This window comes from Dermacentor albipictus, chromosome 2 (genome assembly GCF_038994185.2).
Source record: "Dermacentor albipictus isolate Rhodes 1998 colony chromosome 2, USDA_Dalb.pri_finalv2, whole genome shotgun sequence".
In the NCBI taxonomy this organism is placed as follows: domain Eukaryota; kingdom Metazoa; phylum Arthropoda; class Arachnida; order Ixodida; family Ixodidae; genus Dermacentor; species Dermacentor albipictus.
In genome coordinates this window covers 14469049-14490337 of record NC_091822.1, presented here as the reverse complement: position 1 = coordinate 14490337, position 21289 = coordinate 14469049, and the positions used below count along the sequence as shown (strand labels likewise).

Below are 21289 nucleotides of genomic sequence, written 5' to 3'. Positions count from 1 at the left end.
GTTGACATATTTGTCCTCAACTTGTTCAGTTCATTGCCTTTTAATTTTTCATATCAGTGGCATGCACTGCTTTCCTGGTTTTGAACTGATATAGTTCTAAAGTTCGTGTGATATTTTCTTTACTTAAATAGACAAAAATATGGAAGCATTGATATCAGTTATTTTGGGCAAAATTTGTGGCACATACGAGTATATTCTTTTGTGAAAAAATACATATTTTATTGTTTTGACTGTGCGTAGCGTTCAAGAATTCGTTTGCAGCATCTTTGGCAATGACAATGCAGTTATTATTCATGGATTTGACCCCTGGACAAATTGTTTAAGAGGAAGCTTTAGCTCGGGCCCGAACCGATGCGGCCTATTCAAATACTTGTAAAACGCAGAAACGCTTTTCTTAGATAATCCTGCTAATCGCTTTTGTTGAAATTCGTTGCATTTGAGAGAGAAAGTTAAATCCTAGCTCTGTTGGAAACACAACTTCGATTTAGGGCCTGCATTTTGTTTAAAATATTTTGAAAAATTCCAAAGTTTGAAAAAATAGAAGCACGACGTTTACAAACTAATAGCTATGCATGAAGAACAGACATTGTGGTTCTGTAAATGGCATCTATTATAACAGTCAAAGCGGACAAGTTTGCTGTGTCAATTTGTATCTTACGTGAATTGGTTACGTTGTGTACAAGGGTTCTGCACAAGCCGTATTTCCACAGTACTACATTTTTTTGAGATTCATGTGTGACATATCCATTTTGTCCGCTGTAGATCTACTATTAGATGCAATTCACAGAATTGTGATATCATTTTTCATTGTTGAGTCACGGAGTTCTAAGCTTGATAGTTTCGTTTTCTGAAAATTTTCGATTTGGCCAATTTTTAATAAATAATTGACCACCTAAATGAAAAATTCGAAACCAGTAGCCACTAGAATTAAACTTTTTCTTTTAAATGCAACAAACCTCCTCAAATTTGGTGAAGTGGTTGCAGGGAAAAACGAATTCCCCTTCTACATGTAGTTAAATAGGAGCACCCGAGCTAAAGCTTCCTCGAACACAATTTCTGGCTACGCCACTGGCCCCATATATATATATATATATATATATATATATGGGGCCAGTGGCGTAGCCCCCCCCCCCCCCCCCCGAACAAAATTTCTGGCTACGCCACTGGCTCCATAGTCTAGTCGTGTGCGTATTAGGCTTTTATACAAGTTCGTGAGACATTTTCTATCACTGCCCCAGGTTGCGCGTGAAAGCACTTTTAGGATATTCATTGTTTTCATACATTTGTTTTTAAGGTACTTTATGTGCTGTACAAAGGTTAATTCCGCGTCTAAAATCATGCCTAAAAATTTATGTTCCCTGTTTACAGGCAGACGCTCACCATGCAACACAATTTCAGGATCAGGGTGCAGGCCTCTTTTTCTAGAGAAAATCACACAAGTGCTTTTTTGTGGGTTCAGTCTGAACCCGTTCTTATTAGCCCATTTGGAGACCTTGTTAAGACCTAGCTGGACCTGTCGCTCACAGATTGCAAGAGAACGTGATTGAAATCCTATCTGCACGTCGTCAACGTATGTTGAATAGAAGATGTCATGTGGTACGTGTAGACGAAGAGAATTCATTTTTACAATAAAGAGCGTGCAGCTAAGCACCCCACCCTGCGGCACTCCAGTTTCCTGCACAAGTTTCCGTGACAAAACAAGGCGCGATTTCGTGACGGACCATGCTGGGCACGCGTCAAAATGACGCGCGCGTCCCACCATCCGCGCGTCAATCGCGCCTGAAATCGCGCCATGCGGTTCCAGCTTTAAACAGGAACCCGAATGGAAACAGCTTTTGGTAGCGGCCGTGAAGTTGCGCTCCCGGACGCAGAGATGGCGCGAATTCACGCGGCGCGCGCGCCTAACGGTATATAGAGGAAGCAAATTTTTTGCAGCGGCTGGCATCGCTAGCGTTGCGCTATCCGATAAGGTCCCTGAATAAAACTAAGGCGGTAACTGGTGACACGCGCGTGGCAGAAGTGAAATGCCATGCGAAAACACTGCTGCCGCGCACGGAAGTGACGTCACAGTTGTGACCACGCGATTGTGACGTTTAAACAAGTTTTCTGCCGTAATAACCAGGACTCGGACTGCGACTGCAGGTTCATGAGGCAGGAGAACCTTCCACTTGCTTCAGCTCCTGTCTGACCTCACCCTTCAGCACGATGGCCTAAAGTTCACAATGCCGTGATGTACCCGGAGGTAAACGACACGACCTGTCGACGGAGCCCTCAGAGCACCCGATATCTTGCTTATCGATCCGAAGGATAACTGCAATGACAACTGCGAAGCTTGCAAGGCTGGGACGATAAGTTTCTTCAGTGACATCTATTCTGTACGCCTAGCCCTCGAACTGAACAGCACATAGAATGCAGACTTACCTCGCCACTACAACAATGACTGTTCCATAGCTCTCAAGGCTGGGATAGCTAGTCTCGTCTGGAGGCTGATCGTGCAGGCCTAGCCCTTGAAAGCGCCAGCTGTGTACCTGCCAATATTCTGCGCCTTCATCATTATGAGTACTCCAAGGTTTGCGAGGCTAGAAAGCTGAGGTCTTCCCACCTGAAATTCGGAAACTTTGCCCTTCAAGCAGCCAGCACTGTCACAGCAGTATTAAAGATAGGAGGAACCGCGAGGATCTTTGATGTTTACAAACAAATTATGTTGCATCCTTGGCTGTGGTCTCACAAGTGCCCTAGGGACAGAAAAGGCTGAAATACGGGACATTGAGCAGCTGAGAGTTACGGGAATGTTCTTGCACAGTGACATCAAAGAAGTCACGAAGAAAAGTGATAGAATAGCTTCATCTCTGTCAGAAATAGTTGTGAAGTTCGACGTAGTTTGCTCGCATCTGAAATTGATGAGACAGGAGTTGAAGAAACTAGACCACCAGATTCATAAGACCATTAATCTGGATCAACAAGAGCGACGTAGAAGCTTGTGAAAACTTTGAATTGCATATCTGCTGCCGCAAAGCGAAGCTTGAGGTCTGATTGGCCAAATTAGACATGACACCATTGTACACAACCGCTATGTGAGCAGGGCTTTTATTAAGTAGGCCATAGAGCTGGGTTTATTCACATGACCAGTGTATGCCTGCCCATTGATAATGATGAAGCTAAGTAAGTCAGTCTAAAGAATGCTGGAAGAAATTAGCATTACTTGTGTAGCAATATTCTCACAGCAAATAGGTGCATTGCAGAGGCGACAGTCATAGTTCCAAAAGCACAGAAGTCCACAGAAGCGAATCTGAACAATTGTGACCCAAAAGCCATTGTTCTCTGTTAGATGGTCTGTTGCGCTGAGTCTGTCAAAGGGTGCTGTCTCTCTTCTGAAAACGGTCACAGCTTTCCTTTAAACTGGGACTGATAATCTACCTAACACCATTGCTAAAGAAATGTTAAAGATGTGTAACAAAGACAAAAACACGAAACGAGGTGGGTGGGGGGGGATTACGCTTGCGGAAATCCGAGACAAGGATTGTTTGAGATAGGGTGCGGCAGTCGGGATCAACCACCAGAACCATACCGATAAGTCAAAGGAGAGTTTGCACTTTCGTGTCCGGTCAAACGGACAGGCATCAAACTGAAGGCATGAAGAGCACAAGGACGACGCGAAGGCACTTGGCAGCTTGTACAGACAGAATCATGCACTTGAATGAGCAAAGATTGCGGTAAACAACTGAAACCCCCGAATGTAAGAAAAGGATTTCCTTTCAAACACATGGTTAAAATAACACTGCCCAACCGCAAAGACAGAAAACATTATAAACAGCTCCAAAATTGCATACCTGTGCAAACTCGACCTTAAAACCTGAAGTAGAAGGAATAAAACTTGTTCCTTGTGAGCAAACCAGGATGTGTGGCTTGGATAAGCTGAATCTATAGTGGTGAGCAAACTAGGGGTTCGGCAATGGGAAAGAAAAGGACATTTGTGTGCAGTATTGTGAGAGTTAATGTGGGGAGAAATGCAATGTGTAAACAGGGCGGTAATACTGAGATACAAATTGCTCTGGTATTGCACTGAGTTAGGCTATCTTGACAGGAAGCAATAGCCTGTCCTTTTCTTTGCATTCATTTTGCCATACAGTTTGCCAACACTTGCATGACTGTCACACTATCGCATACCTCTGCAAAGCCAGATGGCTGCACAGTGTGATTTCACGAGGTGGATAAAGAAACGCTGCATGTGAGAAATGTCACGTATATAAGGCGGCCATTTATGTCTATCCACCAGCAGGCATATCTGTATTTTATGACTGTGCGCAAGTTTATTGTTGAAAGATACCGTATGTTGTGCATAACGTAAAGTATGTCCTTGGGTTCATGCTGGACGGTACCAGTACTTTTCAGTTCTACCTCGTCTCCCCATCTAGGTCTTTGTCCAGAGAAGGAATGCTTACTGCTTGAGTGCCCATGACAGAGTCAATGCTGCTTCAAGATTCAACAATTCGTGTGCCAGTTACAGCTACGCAAGCCAATATTTGCACCAAGAAAATGTTACTAAGCTCGTTCAGATATTCAAATAAAGTACTTTACCAACAAAACTATGCCCGGAGGCTATCCCCCTTCCACTTTTCTTTGGCATTTACAACACTACCTCGGACCATAAATTCTTATTCAAATCACCCAACACACTTTTGGCCGGACATCTTCTGCGAAGTTTCAATTGAAACAATGACACGATATATCCAATTATTCATTCTTTTCTTCCTCGGTAAATCAAGGCTCTAGAGCTTCAGAAAAATAATAACAAGCCTTGGATCGGTGTGATTTAGTATAATAGCTTCCCTAGCACCGGTTTAGGTTTTGTTTTCTAGGAGGATACTGTGTCATGACATCATCACAGAGTATGTGGTCACGTTGGATAAGGACATTGCGACGTTTTCACGGGCACTCGGGGCCTCCGGCTAGCTCGGTCGACTCGTATGCTGCTACTCGTGAAGGCCAATGTAGCAGTATAGCGGACGACTGAATGAGCCTGAGCGAGTGTCGTAACATCGCAATGTCCTGCTCTCACATGACAACATACTGTGTCGTGACATCCATGGTATCCTCATGGAAAACGAATCTGGCTGTGAAAAAGCTACTATATTAAATTATTTACGGCATCTCGAGTCTTCACCCCTCTAAAGACGGGGCAAAGTCAAAACAGGGGCCAAAACGCTGTCTATCCTCTTCTCTCAAGCCATCTTCAGCGCAGTTTGATTCACTTGTAAACGTGCACTAACCAGCTCAGTAAAGCACACTCGTGCAGTGTGTGCTACCAAGCGCCTTTTAACCCCTTCCATGCCGCACTGTTACCCCGATTGGGGGCGAAATGCAAAAACACCCATGTAATGTGCATTTGGTGCACACTAAAGAAACACAACTGGTCATAATTAATGTGGAGTCCCCCACTACGGCGTGCCTCGTGATCATACTGTGGTGTTGGCACGTAAAACTCCAGAATTTTTTCCCTTCTGATCAAGAGTGGCCAAAGTATTTTTAAAACCCCAGTTGGCAACATATTTTACCTTCTTAGAAAGAATAAATTTGCTTCTGCTTGCGCTGTTCCATGGATTATGTGTTGCCATTGATCAAAAGCCCGACTAAGCACTGAGACTAGTCTTGACTTGTCTGTGGTATTGCTAGAGAATGCAAAGTTCTGCTTATGAGCTGAGCTTCTCTTTGGCCGTTTTTACCAAAAAGCACGGACGAACCTAGCTCGTCGAAGGCACGGAAAGTCTTAAACACCCCACACAAAGTGTACAGCTATTTCTTTTCAGAATCAAGTAGGTGAACACAAGCTGCACACTTGGTAAGTATTGCTTGTACAATTGAAGGAAAGCTGAGTCTATGAATTGCGCTAAAAAGCACCCCTGAAATAATGCATGTCAGCAATTCCAAAACTAGACAGCAAGGGCGAAATCCTGAAAATGCAAGGCACACGATGAAAAATTTTGAGAAGCTTTCGGGATGAAACAGTGGATAGATTATTAGGCTACTATGAATAAGCCTTTGGCAGACCCATTCATTTTAATATCTAAGCTCGATGATACAAAGTTGCATTGCTTACACAAAGGAGTAGTGTTAAGACCTTGGGCCGTAGCTTTCAATGAAAGGCAATAATGGAGAACAAGTCTTAACACAGCCACCTCCACGTTTTATCTTGATTGTTTGGACAATTATTTATTGAGGCGGGGGGGGGGGGCTCAGTAGCAGGCTAGAAATAACATATGTAGGGCATATCCACGTATCACTAAGAATGACAAGAGCCATCGGTGATATTTCTGGCTTCTGTTCCTAACATTAAACAAATATGAACCAGATTCTCTTTACAATGACTCCTTTATCATAAGGTTTATAATGTTACCCTTTTTATACATCTAAATTTATAAAAAGGAGCTGCACACTGGCTTCACACAAATCAGGTACCAATGTATTTTGACAAATTTAATAGCTTAATAGCATCGGCATTGGGCCTATTTTCACAATTGTGCTCATTAAGTACTACTTAAAGCACATACTGAAAGAAGGTCACTTATATCGACATCAATTACAGCTGCACGGTTCCCAGAAGTACCAAGCAACCAGAGGGGCTCTATACTGTAATGTCTTCCTAGTTGTATTAGCCTGTATGGAGGATAGGTTTAGTCATAAATGCACAGTAAAGGCAAAACATTTTCATTACTGAGCATCGTTTCTGATTTTTCGTTTCTTCTTCAACTTGGAAGGACAGAAATGAGTGCATGATGATGGTTGTTGGTACATTTATTTTTCCGCAGCATACTGATTATTAAATATGGAGTTGCCATGAATCGATGAAACACATATCAACTCACTTCAACATAGTCAGATTTTTAAGCACTATGTCAACTTTATGAACTCTTAAGAATACTAAAAGGGAAATATTGTCGTGTGGCTAGTTTCATCAGCCAATACAGTCATTTTTAGTCCACTATATCTGCTGTTGTCCTAAATATTAAACCATGTGTAATATTAGGAGATGCTTCACAATTAAACACCATCAGAAAATAAATGAGTTTTGTACAACACAGATCTTAGAACAGTTACCCATTGACAAAGAGCTCATGAAATTGACATAGTGCTTAAAAAGCCTGAGTATGTTAAAGTGAGCAAAGGCTTTGCTTGTTTAAAAGCTGTCCATCAAGACAGATGTGTTTTCAGGTAACATTATATCGTATTAAATACAAATGGCAAGTGGAACAATGGGAGCTCCAGATTATATTTCGTCATGACGAGGACATTACCTGAAATGATTATGAGATACTTTCAGCTGTCCACAGAGTTGACAGTGCAAGCACTCAATAGCGTCTATTACTATCTAATTTTAGTGTTTGTTCTTACGAACCCTCTCTCTCTCTCTTTCTCACACCCATCGAATGCGGCCGCGACGCCTTACGTCAATGAGAAGGTTTTCCTAAAGGGCTGACACAGCAGATTGACGCCTTCTTATGTGTTCTAATTGTACCTGCTAATTTGTTATTCACTGCGCAACGAGTAAAGAATATGTACTTCATTTGAAGTTCTGTAGGTTTTTTGTCACCCCACTTGGAAGAACCCTTAGCACACCCCTTTTACTATGGGAAACTAATCCTTGCCTCCAAACATTTCCACTTCCCCTTTCCATCTCCTTCATTTTACTCTGACGCACGTGCTTATCCTCCTCGACCCGTGCGAGTGATGAGCTATGTGGAAATCAGTTCTTGCCCATAATGAAGGCAAGTCCCTCTGTCCAAACGTTGACTCAAGGCAGAGCATTTTTTTGTTCACTCACTGCCGGTCACTTAATTGTGTGGTGCTCTATTTCAATACAGTATGCACTGATTTAAAGATCTATTTAGACAATTGTTAAAAGGATGCATTTAGAAGCCTTTCTATGTTTCGAATAACTTGCTCTACATAAAATCTTGTACAATAAGGTGTAACGTAAAACCACAGTTAATTTCTGGCCAAGTGGAAATACCTTAGTTGGCCAGGCCATTGCACGACCAAGTGTGCTGACCAACTCGGTATCCCTGGTTAAGCCACAAGAACAAGGGCATCTCAGAGCCGTTCAAATGAGTATTGAAAAGAAGATTTCGACAATAACTTTCGTTTATTCTCCAACAAGAATAAGGCATTCTGACGAATTGTCGCATTCACACTTTTCGCCTAAATATAATATTTGATAAGTTGAGTAAATAATTAAAACTAATGCAATTAGAAGAAATGCATATTGTCACGTGGTAGTGACGGTGACGAAAGAAGCAGTACGGTGGAATACAAAACTAGCTTTTATTGGGCGAACCTGTGCCCACAAAACAGGCTACACTTATAGCACAACGAAAGCGGCGAACACGCTCGGCGATCGTCGAAAATCTGATCAGCGGGTCAAGCGCGTCGGCTTTTATAGATCAGTCGTCGAATGTTCCAGATTAACTGATGGGACCCGCGTAATAATATTTGGGGTTTTACGTGCCAAAACCACTTTCTGATTATGAGGCACGCCGTAGTGGAGGACTCCGGAAATTTTGACCACCTGGGGTTCTTTAACGTGCACCTAAATCTAAGCACACGGGTGTTTTCGCATTTCGCCCCCATCGAAATGCGGCCGCCGTGGCCGGGATTCGATCCCGCGACCTCGTGCTCAGCAGCCCAACACCATAGCCACTGAGCAACCACGGCGGGTATGGGACCCGCGTGTCTTCCACAAAGTTCTACACCATTCGTGTCACGCGATGAAATCTGATAACACAAGGTTCGGCGACAACAGACACGCGGATAGAAGCGTCGATAACTTTCCAGAAACGTCGGATACATGCAGGCGCGTCCCTCGCTCTGCGATTACAGTTGTTCAGCGGCGAAACGTGGTTGCACGATAAAGATAAGTACACGTGTCATTACCCCCCTCTTAAAAAGCATCGACCCGATGCTGCAAACAAACGAAAGTAACAAAGAAAAGCACTCGTAGCAAAGAAAACAACAAACTAAGGAAGTTCATCAGCGTCCGTAAAATGGTTTAAGGCGCACCATGTGGACCACTTCAGATCGTGCGCGGCGCCGCTGTGAGTGCGAAATGCCGTCTGGCACGACCTCATAGTCTAGTGCGCCAATACGTCGGATGACCTTGTAGGGTCCGAAATAGCGTCGCAGCAGCTTTTCACTGAGTCCTCGCCGGCGTATCGGAGTCCATACCCAAACACGGTCGCCGGGCTGGTACTCGACGAAGCATCTTCGGAGGTTGTAGTGTCGGCTGTCGGTACGCTGCTGGGTCTTGATCCGTAGGCGGGCGAGCTGTCGGGCTTCTTCGGCGCGCTGGAGATATCTAGCGACGTCAACATTCTCTTCGTCAGTGATGTGGGGCAGCATGGCGTCGAGCGTCGTCGTCGGGTTCCTGCCGTAAACCAGCTTAAACGGCGTGATCTGTGTTGTTTCTTGCACCGCCGTGTTGTAAGCGAATGTTACGTACGGCAGGACGGCATCCCAGGTCTTGTGTTCGACGTCGACGTACATCGCTAGCATGTCGGCGAGGGTCTTATTCAGCCGCTCCGTAAGGCCATTCGTCTGCGGGTGGTAGGCCGTGGTCCTCCTGTGCCTTGTATGACTGTATTTCAGAATGGCTTGGGTAAGCTCCGCTGTAAAGGCCGTTCCTCTGTCGGTGATGAGGACTTCTGGGGCGCCATGTCGAAGCAGGATGTTTTCGACAAAGAATTTCGCCACTTCGGCTGCGCTACCTTTCGGCAGTGCTTTAGTTTCAGCGAAGCGGGTGAGGTAGTCTGTCGCCACGACGATCCACTTATTTCCGGTTGTTGACGTCGGAAAGGGTCCCAGCAAGTCCATCCCGATCTGCTGGAATGGTCGGCAAGGAGGCTCGATTGGCTGTAGTAATCCGGCTGGCCTTGTCGGCGGTGTCTTGCGTCGCTGACAGTCTCGGCATGTTCTGACATAACGGGCGACGTCGGCAGTCAGGCGCGGCCAATAATACTTTTCCTGAATCCTCGATAGTGTCCGGGAAAAACCGAGGTGTCCAGCGGTCGGATCGTCATGTAGGGCGTGCAATACTTCTGGACGAAGTCCTGACGGGACAACAAGAAGGTAAATGGCGCGGACTGGTGAGAAGTTCTTCTTCACGAGTAGACTGTCTTGAAGCGTGAAGGAAGATAATCCGCGCTTAAATGCCCTGGGGACAACGTCGGTGTGCACCTCCACCAGATGTCACGTGGTAGTGACGGTGACGAAAGAAGCAGTACGGTGGAATACAAAACTAGCTTTTATTGGGCGAACCTGTGCCCACAAAACAGGCTACACTTATAGCACAACGAAAGCGGCGAACACGCTCGGCGATCGTCGAAAATCTGATCAGCGGGTCAAGCGCGTCGGCTTTTATAGATCAGTCGTCGAATGTTCCAGATTAACTGATGGGACCCGCGTGTCTTCCACAAAGTTCTACACCATTCGTGTCACGCGATGAAATCTGATAACACAAGGTTCGGCGACAACAGACACGCGGATAGAAGCGTCGATAACTTTCCAGAAACGTCGGATACATGCAGGCGCGTCCCTCGCTCTGCGATTACAGTTGTTAAGCGGCGAAACGTGGTTGCGCGATAAAGATAAGTACACGTGTCAATATATATATATATATATACACACACCATAAGAAAGCAAGAGTCATACCACTCTGTGAAGGTGAATGACCAGCGAAGCTGGTCATCCACCTTAGCATACGACACAGAGGTGACACATAATGTTGAGCATAGGTAAGAACTCATTTACCGTTATTTTTATATGCATTCGTGTGGACGACGGGACCGCCACCCCGGCAGAGCGGAAAGGAGATACGCAAGAGATTGGAACGCCGACAAAGAGGGGCGGTGCGAACGTAGACATGGCGGACGCGGGTCCAAATGTATTATCTGTTCTTATCACCTCGATATCTGATGCGGGTTGTATCTGGACCCAAGATATTAGGCTTATTTTGGAAACTGGCGGAGTGATTGAAGCCTGCTTCACCTCCACCGCGGGTTGGCCTGGTATTTCACTATCTTCGGTATCGGGCCACGAATTTTGGTCTAAAGTCATCGATCTGCTGGAAACTAGCCAAATACAGCTTCTCTGTAAAAAGCGTTTCTGGGTCCGGGCAAATATGCGAAGTGAATACACGCGCGTATGAAGCGATTTACGATGACATTTCTGATGAAGACCGGACTCCGGCCGAAACGTCAATAAATCGCTTACCCGCCGCGGTTGCTCAGTGGCTCTGGTGTTAGTCTGCTGAGCACAAGGTCGCGGGATCGAATCCCGACCAGGACGGCCAAATTTCGATGGGGGCGAAAACACCCGTGTACTTAGATTTAGGTTCACGTTTAGAAACCACAGCTGGTCGAAATTTGCGAAGTCCTCCGCTACCGTGTGCTCATAATCAGAAAGTGGTTTTGGCAGCTAAAACCCCATAACTTTTTTTAATGAATCGCTTCATACGCGAGTCTACTTCGCAGTGCATGTATATATATATATATATATATATATATATATATATACTCACGTGGAGTGACGTATGAAGAACACAGTAGCAATACTGTGAAAGACGAAACTACCTTTTATTGGGCGAACCTGTGCCCACAAAGGCAGGCTACGCTTAAAGAACGGAAACAACGGCGAACACTGTCATCATCAGCCTGGTTACGCCCACTGCAGGGCAAAGGCCTCTCCCATACTTCTCCAAAACCCCGGTCATGTACTAATTGTGGCCATGCCGTCCCTGCAAACTTCTTAATCTCATCCGCCCACCTAACTTTCTGCCGCCCCCTGCTACGCTTCCCTTCCCTTGGGATCCAGTCCGTAACCCTTAATGACCATCGGTTATCCTCCCTCCTCATTACATGTCCTGCCCATACCCATTTCTTTTTCTTGATTTCGACTAAGATGTCATTGATTGGCGTTTGTTCCTTCACCCAATCTGCTCTTTTCTTATCCCTTAATGTTACACCTATCATTCTTCTTTCCATGGCTCGTTGCGTCGTCCTCAATTTGAGTAGAACCCTTTTCGTAAGCCTCCAGCTTTCTGCCCTGTAGGTGAGTACTGGTAAGACACAGCTATTATACACTTTCCTCTTGAGGGATAATGGCAACCTGCTGTTCATGATCTGAGAATGCCTGCCAAATGCACCCCAGCCCATTCTTATTCTTTTGATTATTTCCGTCTCATGATCCGGATCTGCCGTCAATACCTGCCCTAAGTAGATGTATTCCCTTACTACTTCCAGTGCCTCGCTGCCTATTGTAAATTGCTGTTCTCTTCCGAGACTGTTAAACATTACTTTAGTTTTCTGCAGATTAATTTTTAGACCCACTCTTCTGCTTTGCCTCTCCAGGTCAGTGAGCATGCATTGCAGTTGGTCCCCTGAGTTACTAAGCAAGGCAATATCATCAGCGAATCGCAAGTTACTAAGGTATTCTGCAACTTTTATCCCCAATTCTTCCCAATCCAGGTCTCTGAATACCTCCTGTAAACACGCTGTGAATAGCATTGGAGAGATCGTATCTCCCTGTCTGACGCCTTTTTTTATTGGGATTTTGTTGCTTTCTTTATGGAGGACTACGGTGGCTGTGGAGCCGCTATAGATATCTTGCAGTATTTTTACATACGGCTCGTCTACACCCTGATTCCGTAATGCCTCCAGGACTGCTGAGGTTTCGACAGAATCAAACGCTTTCTCGTAATCAATGAAAACTATGTAAAAGGGTTGGTTATATTCCGCACATTTCTCTATCACCTGATTGATAGTGTGAATATGATGTATTGTTGAGTAGCCTTTACGGAATCCTGCCTGGTCCTTTGCTTGACAGAAGTCTAAGGTGTTCCTGATTCCATTTGCGAATACCTTAGTAAATAGTTTGTAGGCAACGGACAGTAAGCTGATCGGTCTATAATTTTTCAAGTCTTTGGCATCCCCTTTCTTATGGATTAGGATTACGTTAGCGTTCTTCCAAGATTCCGGTACGCTCGAGGTCATGAGGCATTGCGTATACAGGGTGGCCAGTTTCTCTAGAACAATCTGCCCAGCATCCTTCAACAAATCTGCTGTTACATGATCCTCCCCAGCTGCCTTCCCCCTTTGCATATATCCTAAGGCTTTCTTTACTTCTTCTGGCGTTACCTTTGGGATTTCGAAATCCTCTAGACTATTTTCTCTTCCATTATCATCGTGGGTGCCACTGGTACTGTATAAATCTCTATAGAACTCCTCAGCCACTTGAACTATCTCATCCATATCGTAATGATATTGCCGGCTTTGTCTCTTAGCGCATACATCTGATTCTTGCCCATTCCTAGTTTCTTCTTCACTGTTTTTAGGCTTCCTCCGTTCCTGAGAGCATGTTCAATCCTATCCATAATATACTTCCTTATGTCTGCTGTGTTACGCTTGTTGATTAACTTCAAAAGTTCTGCCAGTTCTATTCTAGCTGTAGGGTTAGACGCTTTCATACATTGGCGTTTCTTGATCAGATCTTTCGTCTCCTGCGATAGTTTACTGATATCCTGCCCAACGGAGTTACCACCGACTTCCATTGCACAGTCCTTAATGATGCCCACAAGAATGTCGTTCGTTGCTTCAACACTAAGGTCCTCTTCCTGAGTTGAAGCCGAGTACCTGTTTTGTAGCTTGATCTGGAATTCCTCTATTTTCCCTCTTACCGCTAACTCATTGATCAGCTTCTTATGTACCAGTTTCTTCCGTTCCCTTCTCAGGTCTAGGCTAATTCGAGTTCTTACCATCCTGTGGTCACTGCAGCGCACCTTGCCGAGCACGTCCACATCTTGTATGATGCCAGGGTTAGCGCAGAGTATGAAGTCTATTTCATTTCTAGTCTCGCCGATCGGGCTCCTCTACATCCACTTTCGGCTATCCCGCTTGCGGAAGAAGGTATTCATTATTCTCATATTATTCTGTTCCGCAAACTCTACTAATAACTCTCCCCTGCCATTCCTAGTGCCTATGCCATATTCCCCCACTGCCTTGTCTCCAGCCTGCTTCTTGCCTACCTTGGCATTAAAGTCGCCCATTAGTATGGTGTATTTAGTTTTCACTCTACCCATCGCCGTTTCTACGTCTTCATAGAAGCTTTCGACTTCCTGGTCTTCATGAGTGGATGTAGGGGCGTAGACCTGTACAATCTTCATGTTGTACCTCTTATTAAGTTTCACAATAAGACCTGCCACCCTCTCGTTAATGCTATAGAATTCCTGTATGTTACCAGCTATACTCTTATTAATCAGGAATCCGACTCCAGGAATCCATTTTGTTTTATTCTGCTTTATCAGCCCTACGTGCAGTGTCTGGCTATACTCTTATTTTGTCACTGTATTTGTGAGATTTGTTCTGTCTTCCCTTCCATTTCTGCCCACTCCTTTTTCGTAGACAGGCGTTCTGCCCCGTGTGGTGGCTGTTGCCAGCCCGCTCCCTTTTGCCCCCTCTACGCTGTCTTTCTATGTGTTCACACCAAATAACGATGTTACTGCAACTGCTGCTTTTTTATTCTATACACATGAAGTGGTACATGTTATAAACATCCCAAGCGCAGTTACCCTTGCACTGTGGACATGCAACAGGGCTTCATAGTCTTTCTACGATGAAACAAAAGTAATTAACGAAACGTTGGAGTGTTTCCCTCTTTAGGAGACCATCGGGGAATTGGCGACATGTCGGTGAGCAGCAGCTGCAAGTGGGAGAGAGCCCGGCCCCAGGCTTGTTCGTCTGTGCCCGCCATCGCTCCGGTCACCCGCCACCGCATAGCCGACCTAAGGCGGAGAGAAGCAAAATCATCATTGGCGCACCGACCAGTGCAACGACAGAATTGACGTTTCTGTGTCCGGACGGAAACGTGATTCGCAAAACAGAAAATTAATATCGCCACCGCTGGAACGGCGTATATACTCTTATTTTGTTACAAAGTGACGCTTTGAATCTGATACAGTGTCTGCAGGTGTTGCAAAATAACTTGAAACAAGGACCACGGAACAGTACGCCAGATTGAAGTAATTAACAATTTGATGAAGGGAAAATCAGACATCCACCCGTTCGTAGCAATTGCTACAAAGAAAACCCACACGGGTTCCTCGAAAGAAAAGCCTCAGAGTTGAAGGAAAATTCGTCCTGGTCCGGGACTCGAACCCGGGACCACCGCCTTTCCGGGGCACCTGCTCATCCATTCCTTTGTAGCAATTGCTACGAACGGGTGCATGTCTGATTTTCCCTTCATCAATTACTTCTCTCCACCTTGCGGGTTTCCGCAGAACTACTACGTCATAATTAACAATTTCGTACAATGAGACAACTAAAAGAAGGTGATTTACAAGCAGTAGTCATAGTGTGGACCTTGTGAGAATCATAGGAGCGACGACAATAGAGGGAAAGAAGCGAATGAAGGTATAGTATGCATCTGAACACTGACCGCCAAGTGTACGTGGACCAGTTGCGCTGCCTATGCTCACGTGACACCTGCGGTTAAAAGGGGTCCCACGTTTGTTCTGCCAATTTTCCCTTTTCATTGCTCGTTCGCTTGACATCGTTGTGACTGAACAAATGGAGTTGCTGGGTGTTTTTTCTCTCGGTTACTCAAGTAAAAAAAAAGCACGGAAGGAAGGAAATCAACTTTATTCGAGGTCCTGCAGGCCACGAGAGCTTTGGGCTCTCATGAAGTGGGCGTCTGCCACGACGGAACCGGGAGTTGAGTTTCCTGGCGGCGTCGTGGACCTGCTGGACGGCGCAGAGTTGGGGAGCTAGTTCTTCGCTCCGGATTGCTTCCTCAAACTTGGGCTTGTTCTGTTCGCAGTTTATGTGAGCTTGCGAGCACGGCCAGAGTAAATGATAGCTTTCTTTGAGTGACGTCACTAAGGTCAGCGGCACCAGGGGCGGTAGCCCTCGGCGGTCCCCCCCCCCCCCCCCCCCGTGCTTCGTGCTCCCGTTTTAGGCAACGAACAACAATTTTGTCCTCATGGCCTACTTCAGCATGGTGTTTGTTCGGTTTTAACAACTCATTATATTTTTAATGTGCAAAGTAACGAGTGCCCCACACAGCTCCCAATTCAGCCCGACATAACACCGAAACCGCAAGTTTACGTAGTTATGACTGGTTCACAGAATGCGCAATTTCTTGTTGAAAAAGAAACACTTCCCGAAAAAAAAACAGAGCAAACAGTTCTCGCCAGATGAATGTTCAGATTAACATTATAAAAAATAAACATGCACATAAAACAAAACAAATACGAACATTGAGCCCGTAGAAAGACCTGCGGGAAACGATAAGTGCAGGCACACTGTACGGCCAGTGTATGCATAGCCACGTGCGGAGCACGATGCATACGTAGCCGCGTAAGTGTATATAACAAAAACAGATTATCCGCATTTTATTTAATTATTTGATACTGTCAACCCCGTTCTTGGGGTCATTACAGGGAGGGTGATGTGTCAAGAATACATGATACATCATTTTCATTCTATGTAACATACAAATTCACTGACGCTGTTGGTAGTTAAAGGGCCCCTGAAACGGTTCGGACAAATTTTGTAGACGCGTAGGGTACAGCTTAAGTAGAACATTCGCACTATAATTTAAGTGAAGCGTTACGTATTAATGGAGCTACAAGCGATTAGAAGTTACCCTCCTCCCCAGCCATGCTTTTCCTCAACTCGTTCGCTGAGCGAGCGGGGCTAAGCTCCGCCTTCACTGGTCCTGCGTCACGATGCGACGTCACATTGTCCACTTCCGGTTGTTTTGAAGCCCGCCCCCGCCCGCGCGAAACCTCTCCGCTAGCCGCTTGGCTGTCGACCCCAAGCGAGAGCTATCGAAGCAGCGTGCGTTGCGAGCATTCTGTCGTAGCGCCGAACGTGTCTGGTATTCCGTTAGCTACAGGCAAGCTGGTCATATCGGCAAATGACCGGAGGCATAAACTCAAGCTGATGATGGAACTTTGGCGCAGACGTACGTGAGCGGCCTGATCGGTCTGCACGGTCCAGACACTTGTTGGCGCAGCGCTTAACCAGCCAAACAAAGTGCTAATATTGTTCTAACCAAGTGTAAAACATTTTAAACATTTATAAAAACACCGTGTTGATGATTACACTCCTGCGAAAAATACACACCAGCAGCAAAAAGAATACGCTTCGTTGCTGTGTATGGTTGAGCTCTATGCCACCAGGTGACTGCACCGTGCAGACCATTCACCTTTGCCCTTCTGCTCATCTCGGCTCATCACGTTACGGCACAGTCAAGCGGCCAGACCCTGTCCCCTTGCGCTTACGTTTGCCCTAATACGGGACTCGCGAAACGCTAGTGCGTTAGTAATCTTCCGGTGTAAAGTGACGGCCACAAACGTGCAAATCCTGGCGCCGATCGGATAGCGGCAGTCCGATGCGCAGCAGCCAGTTCGCTCGTACGCTGCCCTGCAGAGGGACACGATGTCGCAGCTTGACATATTGCAAGTCGCTACGTTTGCAGTCCACAAGGCAACAAAGTCGAATCATAGTGCTGGCGAAAAGACTGAGACCAACTCTGACCGCGGAGCTCCCGTCAAAATGGAGTACGTAGTAACACAAGCAGACGACACTTGCTGTGTGCCGGAAGTGCTTAAGTGTACTGAAAAATTGTTCTTGTGCATTCTCTTTCTGCTACTTTCTCTTTATAAAAACAAATTAACTAACGTTCCAACTATTACGAAGATCGTTTGTTTACCATAAAGTTGGAAAAATTATCGATCACGCGCCCTGGTCAGCCAATTGGACAGCTCGCCCCACTGACGTCATATGGGTGATTTCGGTCATATGGGTAGGGGCGGCTTAAAATTCCGCCGAGCAGGGCGCTGCGATCGGCAGCGATGTACATTTTTAAAACCTTATAATAAATTACACGCTTTACGCAGAGCACTTAGATGTGTCAATTAATGATCAGAAGGACCTACTCTAACGACTCAGTACGTTTGTAGAAAATCGTCAAAAGCGTTTCAGGGTTCCTTTAACAACAGCAACAACGAGAAAAAAAGGAGCAATGAACAGTAGTTATACAAAGAAAACTCAACAAAAATGCTCGTAGCAAAATTTTAGTACACAACATCCCGCAAGAAAGTATCTAACGTATTTTCACAATCGGCAGAGCCCTCGCTGCTCACAACTGCATTATGAAATCTGTTTCACATTTCAATCATGTCAGGTAAAAACGAGAAACGAAAAGCATCAGTACGTGTTAAATAAGGTTGAATAGCTCTGCTATTGTTTAGACGATCGCATCTCCTTCTTGGAGGTTGTAGATATAGATCCTTGTTTATTTTTGTTCATCCACTCATGATCTTAAAAAGAAGCCTATGCATACACCTGCGCTCCTCCAGAGGTTCCAGTTCACAAGATTTTGACAAGGCTGTAACAGACTCAGTGCGTTGGTATTCAGCGCATGTGAAACGGACTGCCAATCTTTGTATTCTTTTTATTTTTGCCTTCAGGACTGTCTGATGAGGGGACCACACAACACAAGCGTACTCCAAGACTGGTCGTACAAAAGTTTTGCAGGCTGTTCATTTCACGCCCCGTGTAGCGTATTCCGGCTTTTTCTCTAAAGTATAGTTTTTGGTTTGCCTTGGAACATACATTATCAATGTGTGAGTGCCATTGCAATGTGTGCATAATACTGACTCCTAAGTATCTGAAAGAAGCTGCATTATTCAGAGGATGGTTTCCGATGAATAATGCAGGAAAGTTCGCTCCTACTTGAGCGAATATACGTAAATGTTGTTTTGCTATAGTTGATTTCTATGTCCCATTTTAAACACCACTCATCTAATGCCTAAGCGTCTATTCAGATCAATTTCGTCACCTTCGGAACCTATTGGGGAATAAATCAAAGAATCAAAGGCAAAAAGTTTCATTTTAACAAGCGGTTCAACTAGTGCACCGACATCATTAACAAAGAACAAAAAGAGTATTGGTCATAAAACGGAACTTTGGGGAACCCCAAAGTACACACGCAATGGATTTCAAATGCAACCCTTGATCCTCACAGACTGTTGACGCATAGATAAATAGGCCTCTATCCATTTTATTACGTCTTTACCTATTCCTATTCTATCAAGCTTAAAAAGCAATTTCCGGTGAGAAACCTTATCGAAAGCTTTCCTAAAATCAACCCTTATTACGTCTGTTTGTAGGTGTGCATCCATGTTCAAGTAGAAATCATGGAGCGAGCGTAAACGTTTATTTTCAAATAAACAAGATTTGAGTTCGGCGTCTTTTTAGTGGGTCTGGGCACCCGCCGTGGACGCGGTTCCGAGACCTTGTCTCGAAGCGGCTTCCTTGGCTCACTGGACGGCCCAGAGTGGTGCTGTCAGGTTCGAGCTGAGCAGTGCGGTCTTCCAGCGTGACCGGAGGCTGGCGGTGGAAAAGACGGAGGGGTCGGCACTGCCCGACTTGTTCGTTAAGTCCCTACACTCCCAGAACATGTGCTCTAGTGTGGCAATCTCGGCACACTATGTGTATCTGTTTGTAGTGTACATGTCCGGATAGATGGCGCGCACGAGTCTGGAGTTTCTGTAACAGTCCGTTTGTAATTGTATGAAGTGTACTGCTTGCGTCCTGTCTAACCTATTGTGAGGGAATGGGTATATGCGACTTTGCAATTGGTACTGTGTCGTGATGTCGTGAAACCTGGTCATACGATCCTCCCATGCCCAGACGTTTGCAGTACCCCGCGGGTGCTCTTCCTCCGATGCTGCTCGGTCAGTCAGGCCTCGAGCAGCGCGGTGAGCCGCTTCGTTGGGGGTGCTCAATCCAGTGTGTGCCGGGACCCATAGCAAATGCCTTCGGTTATCGACGTCGGCCTCTCCCTGGTGTATGGGAAGGTGAAGTTGAGGTTCCGCGCCTGTCCTGTGTGTTTCCTTCTTTGTCATTTGTTGTTTGCGCGGTTACATGATGCATTCCAATATCGCACCAACTAGCCCGCCTATCCCTTATAAATATGTATGGGATGTCGCTGGAGGATGTGAGACGCCTCTTGCGAGATGCGCCCATTTGAAAAATTGTGAATTGCCGTTTGCGAGTCGCAGATCACGTATGTAGCTTTGGTTTGTGTGAGGGCCAGGGCTATGGCCGCTTCCTCTGCTACTCCTGCAAGTGCCGTGTTCACGGTGTTTCCACGCATTGGATGGCCTGTTGTAAACGTTGCTCGGTCGCTCCGTCGCATGCCCGTTGTCGTTATCCGTTCTCGATCGTAATATCATCTGCGTATAGCGTGTGATGCAGTCCTTCGAGTTGAAGCAATCGGTCGGACAACCCCAGCAGGACGAGGTTGAAGAGCATCGGCGAAATCACCGAGCCCTGCGGGGTGCCCGAGCTCCCGATGTTGATTTGTTGTGACTCTAGTTGTCCCACTCGCATGTGAGCGGTTCCTCCCGTGAGGAAATCTCGGACGTAGCTGTACCTTCGCAGTCCGGGATTTAGCCTGTCTATTTGTCGAAATATGGCATCGTGGCGAACGTTATCGAAGGCCCTCTTCAGGTCCAGCCCGAGGATGGGTCTCGTCGAGCGCCCCGGATTGTCTATGATTTGGTGTTTTAGTTGCAGAAGGGCGTCTTGCGTAGAGAGATGCCTTCTGAACCCAATCATAGTGTGTGGAAATAAGTCGTTGTACTCGAGGTAATCCGTGAGTCTATTGAGAAACGAGTGCTCCATCAACTTGCCCACGCAGGATGTGAGGGAGATGGGGCGCAGGTTCTCCAGTTGTAATTTCTTGCCGAGTTTCGGTATGAATATGATATTTGCTTCTTTCCATTCCTGGGGTAGCTTGCCGTGCGTCCAACACTCATTAATGTATTTCGTGAGTTTCTCGATCTACTCGTAATCGAGATTGCGTAGCGCCCTACTGGGTATTCGATCGGGGCCAGGGGCCGACTTGGTGTTCAGTTTTACGAGGGCCGCCTGGATTTCGGCAACGGAGAATTCCGCCTCTAGGGTGGCGTTGCTTTCTCCTGAGTAGTCCGGATATATTTGCTGTGGCGTTTGGGATATGTAAAGACGTTCCGCATCCAGTAGGAATTGTTCTTCCGTTCCCCCGTAAGCGTGTATGATTGTGTATATGCCTTGCATGTGTGTGGTCTTGGTGTTGGCGGGATCGATCAGGTACCGCAGTATCTGCCACGTGCAACGCGTGGTGAGTTGACCATCCATCTCCGCGCATTTCTCTTCCCATTGTTGATGTTGCAGGTTAAGCGCGTGCTTTT

At 45.8% G+C, this 21289-nt stretch overlaps 1 protein-coding gene and 1 pseudogene across 22 annotated transcripts in view; one reads left to right on the top strand and one right to left on the bottom strand.

Annotated features, from left to right (window-relative positions):
• Positions 1-10912: 10912 nt before the first annotated feature.
• LOC135910921 (U2 spliceosomal RNA) lies at positions 10913-11091 on the top strand (annotated as a pseudogene).
• Positions 11092-14559: 3468 nt separating this feature from the next.
• The window catches only part of LOC135910907 (inversin-like), a 686529-nt gene continuing 679799 nt past the window's right edge, over positions 14560-21289 (bottom strand). For 15 of the 22 annotated variants that reach the window (XM_070533476.1, XM_065442979.2, XM_065442974.2 and 12 more), the window contains one exon: positions 14560-14827. In XM_070533476.1, coding sequence (XP_070389577.1) covers positions 14674-14827 — 154 coding nt within the window. In that variant the 3' untranslated portion in view covers positions 14560-14673. The remainder of the gene's footprint in view (positions 14828-21289) is intronic. The other 7 variants (XM_065442975.2, XM_065442986.2, XM_065442981.2 and 4 more) reach the window with 3 other exon arrangements.